At 35.3% G+C, this 12529-nt stretch overlaps 1 protein-coding gene across 1 annotated transcript in view; it reads left to right on the forward strand.

The window, feature by feature from the left end:
- Positions 1 to 1456: 1456 nt before the first annotated feature.
- Positions 1457 to 12529, forward strand: part of LOC149561914 (vacuolar-sorting receptor 6-like) — a 68492-nt gene continuing 57419 nt past the window's right edge. Inside the window, exons 1-8 of the mRNA XM_089825426.1 lie at positions 1457 to 1728; positions 1916 to 2320; positions 3508 to 4200; positions 4284 to 4372; positions 4460 to 4526; positions 6629 to 6712; positions 7186 to 7262; positions 7363 to 7444. Of these exons, the coding sequence (XP_089681552.1) occupies positions 1993 to 2320; positions 3508 to 4200; positions 4284 to 4372; positions 4460 to 4526; positions 6629 to 6712; positions 7186 to 7262; positions 7363 to 7444 (1420 nt within the window). The 5' untranslated portion in view covers positions 1457 to 1728; positions 1916 to 1992. The remainder of the gene's footprint in view (positions 1729 to 1915; positions 2321 to 3507; positions 4201 to 4283; positions 4373 to 4459; positions 4527 to 6628; positions 6713 to 7185; positions 7263 to 7362; positions 7445 to 12529) is intronic.

The raw sequence follows: 12529 nt of genomic DNA on the forward strand, positions 1-12529 counted from the left end.
CCCCCTCGAAGTGGCCTGCGATCAGTAGATTCATTCTGAGTTCTGCTATCACTTTGTATTCTGTTATTTCAAGCATTCTCACGATATTGCTATAAGGAGGTTCTTCACAGAGTGCATCTGTTGGAATGTACTCGACTACTTCAACTCTTCTCCTTGAAACTCCATTGGTGATGTAAAAGAAATAACTTGATAAATGAGAAAGGGCCAAGTACCTTAAAAAGTTCTAATGGTTGTGATATGTATTGTTTATTTGATATACATACTTATTGATTTAATATCCATTCTCATTGACTTAGTGTCTAATGCTTTTGACAATATTGTACCACTAGTTGTGGCATTAAAGTTTTTAGTACAATGATGACTACCCATAATTGAATGAAATGTACTCTTAGTTGTAAAAAATAACCAATGAGGTGATTTACATATGTGTAACTTTTTTCTACGACCATTAGTCCCACTCTTTATCTAGGTTGTTTTGGACATGTTGGTAAAAAGCATGCTAATGACATCATAATTGATGATGTAGACCTACAACCTAATTTACCAAGTAAGCTACTATAAAAAATTGGGAGTAGTTTAAAATTTCCTTGTAGGATTTTGAGAAGTGCAAAGTTAAGGTGCTCAACTAAATAGTCCTCTCCCCTATAGGCAACATGAAAGGAGTAAAATTGAAGAATTCTATATATAATGCATTTTGGAGTTTGTAGATGATATTATTATTGAGCGTTTGATTTATATGAAAATTTAAACTCTTTTAGTTGCTAATTGGAAGAAAGGATAACAAAATTTGTTGATTAGTAATTTGAGGAAGAAAGGAGAACATAAATTATTGATTACTTGAGCAAGATAGATAATAGAAGATTTAAGATTCAAAATGAAAGAATGATCAAAATGATATTAAGTTAGTAGTCTATATATTTTCTATTTTTGTACTTCTTTGTACAATTGATTTTAAGGTTCCATAAAATAATTGATTGTAAATATTATTAAAAACTTTGATTCATTCATTAGTTGTCCAAAATAGAAACTTCTAAACATCTAAATAAAATGATAATAATAATATAAAGATCTAATTGATTAAATGGAACCCTTAATTACCTATCTAATATTAATCAAGTAAAAAATCATTGAAAACAAGATCAATTTTGTTTTAAATTAAAAACATTAGTTCTCATTTTAACATATATTCATTGCGTTGACTCTATCGAGTTCAGTGGCTTTAAGCTGAGCATCGTCTTCATCATGAAACATGCGTTCGAGGGAAACAAGATCCCAAAAAAAAGTTCTGGTACAGAATAAGATGTAGTCTTTTCACCCTTCGAGTATAAATCTGGGAAGTTGGGAACATTTTTAATTATTTAGGAAATTAGCACGTTTATGGTTAAAATTTAAAAGATAAACAAAGACTAACCAAAAAGTCGTGTAAACAAATACTATCTTTTGTTTGAAATGTTAGACCATTTTTTTTTTGGTCCCCCCTGGAAAACTTGTTATGGCCATAGTCGGTCTGAGAAGAAAACTGTAACACTCAACCAATTCAATTGTAAAAGGAGGCGAGGAGGAAATAATTTCACAACGGAGGTTTGGTTTGGAGCATCAGTGCATCATCATACATCCGGACAGCGGGTCACATACGTTTAATTCTTCTCTGCAATTCTCAAAACTGTTTTCCTCCAGGACAAGGAATTACTCTTTTCTCTGCATTGTTTTTCATGCGGCTTTGTTAAGGTGGGTGTGATGTTTGGGACATGTGTTTATTTTGTGTGAATTCCCAAAGCTTTTTATGCAATTTCAATCTACTTGATCTTGGGATATCACAACAATACCAAATTACTTATTCCCTTGATCTTCAGATGAATCATTTACTTTCTCGAACAGAGAATTATTTCGATTAATCTTCGATGTGCGATCACAGGAATTTCTTCTTTTTTAACCCAAAAGTGTCCTTCGTGAGTGGTTTTAACGACATCAAGAATTAAAGCCAGTGAAAGCATGGATAATCTTTTTGGCGCGGCAAGATTGCGTTTTGATGTGGAAATCTTACTTGTGTTGTTAGTAGTGATGATGGGCGGAGGGGTTTTAGGCCTGTTTGTTGTTGAGAAGAACAGCATACTTGTGATATCTCCAGATGATCTCAGAGGGAAGAAGGACAGTGCCATTGGGAACTTTGGAGTTCCAAAGCATGGAGGGTCTATGATTGGGAACGTGGTATATCCAGTGAAAGGAGCATCTGCCTGCACTTCCTTTGAAGAATTGGGGGTGTCACTTAACCAGCATAAAGCCCCACCAACTCCTCTAATTCTTCTGGTAGACAGGGGAGGTACTTTACTTCATTAGTTATCTCTACCGCCTCGCATTTCATGCTTATCATTATCTTACATGCTACAAGTTATAACCCTCTCCTCTCTTGAACACGCTTACTCTCCTATCTTTCATAAGCTTAAAAACTATGAAGTTTTCAAAACATATATCGATTAACGTAAGATTAGAATGTCAAATATTCCTATGGTGAGAGCTAGCAAATTTTTACAATTCATTAATTAATGCTATTGTGCTTCTGGGTTTGATTGTGTAATACTCTCATTTCATGCTTATCATTATCTTAGATACTAGGAGTCATAATACTCTCTTCTCTTGAACAAGCTTCCTCTCCTGTCTTTCTTAGGCTTATAAACTATAAAGTTTTCAAAACATATATCGGTTAACGTACGATTGGAATGTCAGATATTCCTATGGCATCGATCTATATTCTAACTTTTATGTCTATACAGTCTGTGAATTACTGTGGTCCCTTTGAGCTATAAAACACCAATCCTGCTCCTTTTCTGCTCTTGTTTGTTCCCAACCAATAAGCAAACAGGAAATTTCATCTTCTGATATATTATGAGGCCATTTCCCTCCTCAATTCAAGACAACTAACAGGCAGGAGCACACGGTGCCACAGCTATTACTTTAGAATTTAAGCAGCTTATTTGCTGGAAATCGTGTTATTCTAAATGTTCTTTTCACTGCATTAGATTGAGATGAAATTGGGAAAAGAAAATTGCTTTTATAAATGTTTTGATCTGATAGAGAGTGAGATTTAAATTGTTAATAACGGTTTTGTAAATTTCTTTATTTTATAAATAGGTTTTCAAAATTCTTTATTAATTGAATGATTGTAGTTTAATTAGTAACGCTGATGATATGTTTTTACATTGTTCTATTCACCAATCAGCCAGGTTTGTCTTCTGAATAATTTTAGCAGATTGAATCCTCCCACTTTTAACAGTTGGATCAAAGAATGAATTGTGGTATGGATGTATTTTTCCTCATAATATTATTCTCTACTATATAAAATCTAAATAATCTAATGCTTCAGTAGATGTTCCTAGAGGAAGAAACAATTTCCTTGTTTGATATCTTGTCATTTTTATTTATTAAACTAGTTTCCATGTGGTGCTCGGAGAACCCAATCTTTTTTGTTGCTTGGCAAATGGCTCTTATGTGATGATTATTTTAGTGCAGGATGCAATTTTGCTGTGAAGGCATGGAATGCACAAAATGGCTCTGCTGCTGCTGTTCTTGTCGCAGATGACCGCGAGGAGTCTTTAGAAACCATGGAGTCTCCTGAAGATGGCAAGGGTGCCAATGATTATCTTGATAAGATTTCAATTCCATCTGTGCTGATTGAGAAATCTTTTGGAGATGACTTGAAAAATAGCTTGGAAAAGGGTCAAAACATAACCATCAAGCTTGATTGGACTGAATCCATGCCTCATCCTGATAAACGTGTAGAGTATGAGTTCTGGACAAATAGCAATGATGAGTGTGGAAGCAAATGTGATGATCAATTAGATTTCGTGAAAAACTTCAAGGGCCATGCCCAAATATTAGAAAAGAGTGGTTTTACTCAATTTAATCCACATTATATAACATGGTACTGCCCCAGTGCCTATATTTTGAGTAAACAGTGTATATCACAATGCATCAATCATGGAAGGTATTGTGCTCCAGATCCAGATAAGAACTTTAATGAAGGTTATGAGGGAAAGGATATTGTTATAGAAAACCTCAGGCAGCTTTGTGTCTTCAGGGTTGCTAATGAAAGTAATAGACCTTGGGTTTGGTGGGACTATGTTATAGATTTCCACACAAGATGCCCTATGAAAGATAAAAAATACAATAAAGAGTGTGCTGAGAGCGTCATCAAATCTCTAGGTGAGATGAGGATTCCAATTGAAAAGTAAAATGTCTTTGTCATTTTCTTAAGTGCTCATTCCTCTTTGTCAATTTGTTGTCAGGCTTGTTCGCAGACAAGGTCCAGGATTGCATGGGTGATCCACAAGCTGATGCAGAAAATCCTGTACTGAAGGCAGAACTGGATATGCAGGTCAGTACCAGTTTGTGCTGATTTCTTCTTTTGTGCATCTCACTGGTTGCTGATAGCCACATATAACATGGACTTTGTGTTGGTTAGGTAGGACAAGGCCGTGGTCATATAACTACCCTGCCAACTCTGGTCATCAATAATGTGCAGTATCGAGGTCTACATTGCTTCATCCTTCTAGTGCACTATTTTCAGTTATATTATTGCTTCATCCTTCTACATTGCTTCATCAGAATGCACATTTGATTGTATTTAATAACTAATAAAAAATCAGAATACAACATATTTCTAATTTTCAATTAATAGTAAATATGATCAAAATATCCATTCTGATAACTGGACATCCATTGTCCTGTTTTTGAACTGCTGGAAATTTTATTTATATGCATATTCCTGTGCACTGTCATGCCATATATTGTGTATTAATTAATGTCTATTGTAAACAAATATACCGATGATAGTTGATAAATATTGTGCTTTGTTTCATATTTTACCTTTTAATTATATTAGAATTTTCTTCTCCTGAAAATAAATATGTTAACATTAAGAATTAAAAGAATATAGCTAGATTTCAAAAAAGATTTGTATGTCATCACATTGAAATGATAGAGCTGGAAAGCAAAAGATTACATAGCCTTCCAATAGAAACAACTACAAACTGCGCAAATTCATGGTCTTAGGAAGGAAGTAGCTAACAAACAAGATTCATGCCTGTACAAGGGAAACAACTAGCAAATCATCAGGTTAACATCATTTTTTTAATAGAAATAAATTTATGGTGCAAGCAGTGAAACATGGGATGCGTCCTCACACCAGAGATGGCAGAGATGGCCAGGAGTCTCTAGGACATCTTGGGGATGCCCAGGAGTCCCTTGAGCATCTCAGGGACTTCTGGAAGCTTCCTTAACCTCGACATCTCAAAAGTGCTTTTTAGAATATTTTAAAAATTATTTGCAAGCAAAACATACCCATACATACATGGATGCATATGTTTTGCTGATTGAAGGACATTTTCAGATCATTTGGATGAGCAGTTTATATAAGAGTTTGTAGGTGCTGTTGCATACATTATTGCTGATTACACTCACTAACCTAAATAAAATTCAGAATTGCAGTTTCTATGTTGGCGTTTTCATGTTTATTGCTACTGCCATATTTATCCAACAATTTGTTGTTTAATTCCATTTTGTATATGATCAATTTTAATGTATAAGGATTTCTATAATATGGTGAATGACAGTATCATTGTCTATTAAATATTAGTCATTAGCAGCAGTCATTGGACTTATTTGATACTTGAAAAAAATATCTTAGTATTTAGTATTTGCAATTTTGCTATTTTACTAATTTACCAAAGTTTTATTTGAAATGTAATTTACTATATATCATTTCATAACTAATTTTGCCCCCATCCCCCACTCTCCCCTCACCCTCACCCCACCCTTGCTGTGCCCCAGCCATCTCTGAACTTATAATTTTGGTCCCCTTGTTCCCGAAACCCATCCTGCCATCCCCCTCCTCAAAAAATGGTGAAACACAGGCTGCAAGGCAACAGTAGTATTACGGGGCATGAGGTTATTCAGTCCACCACCTAGCAATTCCCTGCTATCTTTCACAAGTTTCTTGTAAGAGTAGCATTGCCATTATCCTTAAGCTCTTCTGACTTTGATTTGTATAAGACCTGGTGGAGAAATAAAAAGTGCCAATCAAAATAATTATCCTGAGGAGGAGGCAGGTCGAACCAAAATGTTGCTTTGTCATTAGCAGTTGTAGAGTAGTGCCTCTCTGACAGCTATGCATGCAGTAGTATGAGAATTCAAGAAGCTGTGTCTCTGGCGTTGATAGGAAAATGAGATATAAAAAGATGGTGAAGTGGAACCTTGCCACAATACAAGAGACATTCCCCCAATAATAAAACAAAGTTCTAAAGATGCTGTAATTCTAGAAGATTAAACGTTTTACTTACAGATGTGGTGCTCAATTCAGTCATGTTGTGATCTGTATCCAGTGTCTCCTTCATTATAGTTGCATGAGTAACTACATGGATTAATTTTATGCAATAGCTTTAAAAGTGCTGCTACAAGAAGGCACTTCATGTTGACAAAGGCTGGTTTGAAGGCCATCCACTTCGATGACTTGCTTGCTATTGTAAACACTGTGCTTTTGATATTAATAAAATAACTTATTGTAAAAACCTTTGTTCTTTTTGTAACATCTTGTGCTTTCATTTTAATTTCATCTTATCTTCTATTATGACAGGAAAACTGGAGAGAAGGGCTGTCTTGAAGGCTATATGTGCACTATTCAAAGAAACTACTGAGCCACTAATTTGTTTGAGCGGAGGTGGATTCCATAACTTTCTATGTTTAGTTTTGATGATATAAGTGTTTTAGCTTTCCCAATCCATTAACATTATTAGATTTCCAGAATCCATTTCTAAAGCTGTTAGCTTCTGGACTCAATTGTGTATGCTTTTTTAGTATCAATGTTTTGGATCACATTTTACTTTTCTATTCCTTCACTCTCTCATCCTGATGATGGAACGTAGAGTGTGATCCAAAACATTGATACTAAAAACATATACACAATCGAATCTAGAAGCTAATAGCATTTCTCAATCCAACTCATAGTAAATGTATAACCTCCAAGTTGATTGGAAGAAAACTGATTTTCTTGAAAAGAAACTCATATGTTGTTTTGTTATTTTTTCACTGATGTTGTTTTTTCCTAACATAGTTTACATTTTTCCAAACATCTCGCATCTAATTTTGTTATAACGTCACGATATTATCCAGCTTGACTTATTTTTTATGCAGATATAGAGACAAATGAATGCATGACAAATAATGGTGGCTGCTGGCAAAATACGAGGGCTAATATAACTGCTTGTAAGGTATCTATTTACAATTAATGTTAGAACCTGATTTTTGCATATGGTTATTCATCTCATGCTGCAAATTACAAGCACAAGAATATCGATTTGAATTCATCAGGATACCTTCAAGGGCAAAATATGTGAATGCCCCCGAGTGTCTGGAGTTCAGTTTCAAGGAGATGGCTATTCACATTGTGAAGGTTTGTTGAATCTAAATCTATTTTGATAATATTGCTTGATATTGTATTATGAAAGAAAAGAAAGCAAATGGAGTGTGAAAGGGTTAACAGACAGTACATATCAACTGATTATCAAAATTTACATAAAACGACATACCTTTGTTTGGCTTTCAGCTATACACATTGTTCTCTCTGGTGGTAGGGTGCATTTATATTTATGTAGAGATTATATAAAATATCTTAAACTTTGATAATGCTTCAAATCTGTTTTAGATTTAGATTTTTGCTCATGTTTTGCTTCTTCATAATGTAACGTTGTGACATGCAAACATTGAGATTGAACATGCAAGATAAATGATATAGATTTTCGAGGAATTAATTTGATGAAATACAGAGGATCAAAGTTAGCCAATGGTCATTCTTGTGATATAGAAATGTATTACTTTTTATAAACACCTGTTGCTGTTACAAATGAAAAAATGCACATTGCCTCATGTAACACATACCTGGAATGCCTCCATAGATAAGATAACAAACCCTCTGAAGCTCTACAAGAGGGATCTGATGGATCTCTAAAATTTGGCAAATTTTAGAATCCCAAATAGCACAACACATTGGATGGGCGGAGCATTTCTACCTACGGATAGTAGCTGCATTTGATGGTGTTATTTATGAGACTGAGGGTGCCGCACTTGCTGGAGGAAATCACCAAAGGCTGTATAAAACAGGGAGTTGCTACAGCTGAGCCAAATAATCCATTGGAGGTATCATACAAATTACAAAGTATTTGCCAGGAGGCCGTACAGAATAGAGACTAAGCTGTAAGGGTTTTATACAGACTGTATTATATTGAGGATATTGAAAGTGAAAGCATGCTGGAGTATCACTGTCATTAGAAAATATTAGAGACGTCTGCAAATCTGAAGGTGAAGCCACTGTCAAAAACCATACTTGAGTGGAGTTTTGAGGGGAGACTGTAGCACACGTCTGGGACAAAGAGGACTATACTTCTTATTGTATGTAATGCTGAAGCCAGGTAATTCAAAAGACAAAACTAAAGCACGGAGAAGAATCCACGTGATTACACCACCTGCCGTTATGAATAATCCAGCGGTCACAATGAATCCCGATAAAAGTGAAATTCGCACTTAGCTTGAGCGTTTCCGGTAAGCATAGAATTCTAAACGATCTCATTACCTGACAACACTGCACAATTTCATGACGATAAAGTGAGCACGGAGGTTGGAAAAGCTTTGCTATACAGACACAGCACAAAGTCGAATTGGACAGACGCGATGGTTCACAAATTCAGCTCCCACTGGTCCCGACAACTGTGCCGAAATGGACAAACCACAAAAAGTATTCAGAGGAGGACACGTTTGAAATATCACACTGTGTATGGTTCGCATATACAGGATCCCAATGAGTCCATATTAAGAGGAGACTATCGTATTTTCGATGATAAAAGTAGTCTATTTATTAAAACGAATAAAGATATGAAACGGTGAGGTAGGAAATAAACAAATATTTGATACAAATGATGAGATACGATGCAATAACAGATACAAGGACCCCGATAATCTCAACAAATGGTTAAAATAATTAAGTTCTTTAATCAAACTCATTTGGAAGGTGCGATTAAAAAATTGAAGAAGTGCAAAGCTTTGAAAGACACGTTTTGGCTAAAAGTCATGTCATTTCATTTGAATAGGAGGAATATAAATAGAAGATGTATTTGTAAGCAAGAGGAGAGACATCCGAACATTCATTCAGATATTCAGAAGAAGAGATAAAATATTTATTATTTTGTATGGAGAGATAAGGGCAATATTATGATTTTGTAATAAAGTCCATTATTTTATTTTTAAAATAAAATAAAAATGTCTTTTGTTTATCTTTAATGGCGTGGAGATTTAAATTGCAGGCGAATCGTCCTTCATAATTATATTTTAAAATTCTATATATGATTTTGTTATTAGATAAGTGGACATGATCAATTAAGCATTTTAAATTTGATCATTGCAGGTGTTGTGAAATATTTAATTGTTTCCGCAACTGTGTCCAGTTTGTCTCAGTGGAGTTAAAATTCAATTTGGACTAATTTAAGATTGCATTATAATCGGTCTGTCGCATCTAGATTATCAAAATTATTGGCAGTATAAGTGCATTGAACATTATGAAGTTTTATGTAAAAATTCACTGAAGTTGACTCTATTGCCCGGATAAGCGAAGGCATTGGTCTTTCTATTGAAGTCAGAAAATCTATATTCCTCCTGCAAGCATCAAATTCATTATTTACAAAGTTTATACAAAACATTCAATCATCAAGTATTCAGCATCCAGTTTCAGTTTCATTCTGATCGAGTTCAAGGACCTTGCCAGCCAAGGAACTCGTAAAGTTTAAATTCGCTATAGAAAATCCTTGAACTGGGTAGTCAGTGTTCAAGGTGAAGGTTTACCCGCCTGGGTGTAGCGGAGCCCAAAGTGCAGGGGAATCTAAGCGATTTCCGTTCGTTGGCCAAAACTGATTGAGAAGTCCTATCAGAGAAGTGGCAGGCTCTTGGATTTCCAATCTGCGGTTTTGGGAACCAACAGGATCAACGATGATGTGCAATTGTGAATCATGAGATGAATTCACCAAGTGGACTGATCTGGATTTTTGTCCAAAAAGCCAAACCTCTCGGGTTTACTGAACCTGCAAGCTGAAGCTCTGAAGGAAAAGTTTCTTTAAGATAACAAGTCAAGAATGAATCCTTGTTTCTACCTTTTCCTCCCTTTTTAACACTTTTCCTTTTTGTAAGTAAGACTTTATTTTATTTCTCTTTTAATATAATTTTTCCCCCTCAAAATTGACTTTACATTATAATTTGTCATTGACATTATTATAAAGACTTTATAAAATAAAACATGTCCAGCTGCTAACTATTAAAATAAAAATAATCCCATTGGACTTAGGACTATTTACATTTAATTTATTAATTTATTCCCATAAATAAATCCAATTAGCCTACAGCTAATAATCTTTTTTAAGTGATCACTTGGACAAAAGGGGACATTACAATTTTCCCACCCCAAGATTGCTTTTCCTGAAGCCATCACATGTATCAGATCTGCAGCAAGCTCAAATGTTTCATTCAATATCTGGATTCAAAATTAATCTAGGATCTTGGCATGTCTTGTCATGTATATCTCCTTCAAGGTGTTGTTGCTCCACTATGATATAAACATCATTATGCCCAAAGCTGTGAAGCAACTTATCATGATTCCAATAATGTTGTACACCAAAGATGCCAATGCTGGGATCACATATTAGCATGCTCTCACACCAACAAAAAGTGGAGTAAATGTCTTCTATCATGTCACCAATACCATATGTCCATTTACATCTGAAAGAGCTCCCATGGACATGAAAACTTCATTACAATCATGTCAATCTACCGTATGCTGCTGGAAATTCCACTCAAAATGATGCAGCAATTGCCTTCAATGACAAAGGACGATGGAATCTCATCATTGTACCAACCTCCGTCAAAGGAAGATTGATCCTAATCTTTCCAAATCCTCCAACTAGACGCTGTCCGAAAGGACCAAACAGAAGTCCTTGTGATCAATAGTGTGAAACAACCATCTGCCACCATTTCGAGAACTCTAACCCACTAACTATGAATTAAAATTTCATGCTCAGAAGTGTAGAACAACCCTCTATCCTTGTGATGTTACTCAAACCCAAAAGGTTTGAACCTGAAGCACTACTAACCTCTACATGCCCATACCTTTCTAAGGTGTCTTCGTTTCTCTCTTGTGTACCTTTTTTGAGGAAAGATTGTTCCTCCATGAGTGCTGGCCTATGAGGCGTGTCCTGCTGCAAGTAACATAAATTACTAGTTGCTAAAGCTGATCCTTTTTTTATAGCTAACAAAATCCATGGTGTAGAATGCAAAACAAACCAAACATTATCAAATTGAAAGATCTTCTTCTCAGTAGGCAATATCTCAGTCTCTAATAATCAGCCCTCTAAGGAAAAATACCTCATATGATTTTAGCAAATGTTCTTCCATAATGTATGATGCATGTTCAACCAGAACAAAATCAATAATATTTCCTTCTATACAAATAGGTACAACACTAGTGGTTGGTCCATCAAGTGAGTGTCCATTATCATCATAGCTTTGAATCTTCAAAGGGCTCTCTAAAAGAGGAAACTCGTGAACCTCAAGATGCAAACTTGTTGTGACCTATTCGCACATCACCCATCAAAGATAGGACCCTATCTTATTTTTGGCTTGCCCTTTTTCGATTTTGTGTTTTCTTGGTATCCCTACATCTAGTCTACTAGGTTCCTCTTGTTCTAATTAAGAAGAGATGATCTTGTGTAATGCCCCACCAAGGAACCCTTGGAAACAAGGGTTAAATATGCACAAAACAATTTTTTTTGAGAATACATATCTTATCAAGTGCATTAGATAACCACAAACATACGCATGAAACCACATATTAGAGATGACATGCGATCACAATATGATTGTATGCAAGCAACCATCAACGGTCGGCCATCGAGGACACTACAATATCCCTAGGAAAGTACAAGCGAGAAGTTGTCAACAAGAAAGAAATTGAAAACTTCACTAGTGATTATAAGTTCGAACTGTCTTGATTCAAATGGTCTCTACTCGAAAGAGGGTATCGGGAATAGTAATTAGGTTTTCTAGAAGGTGGATGAAAGTGCCCACTGGCCTTGATATGACACTGGATGGCATACCAAGAAAATAGAGTTTCGTACAAGACAAGATTGGGTCCCGTATGGAAAATAACTCCCTTATGACAATTTATGGTGTCCTGTATGAAATTGCATTCTATGTCGTAGGAGTCTCATACAATCCCTCCTTTGAAGGCCATAACTTTTGCATCCATCATCCGATTAATTCTGTTCAAAATGCATTAGAAAGCTCTTGACAAGATCTATGACATGATGGATCTGAAACCATCCTAGGACATCAATTTTGTTCACCATTCTCATGAGTTAAGTAAAGTCTAAAAGAAGGTGACCTTTGTTGTCAAAAAATGTAACAAATGAGTCCCCTTAGTCCAGCAAATGGTTAGGCATGC

Source organism: Cupressus sempervirens, chromosome 4, assembly GCF_028749045.1.
Source record: "Cupressus sempervirens isolate cs-2001-9-10 chromosome 4, ASM2874904v1, whole genome shotgun sequence".
NCBI classification, from domain to species: domain Eukaryota; kingdom Viridiplantae; phylum Streptophyta; class Pinopsida; order Cupressales; family Cupressaceae; genus Cupressus; species Cupressus sempervirens.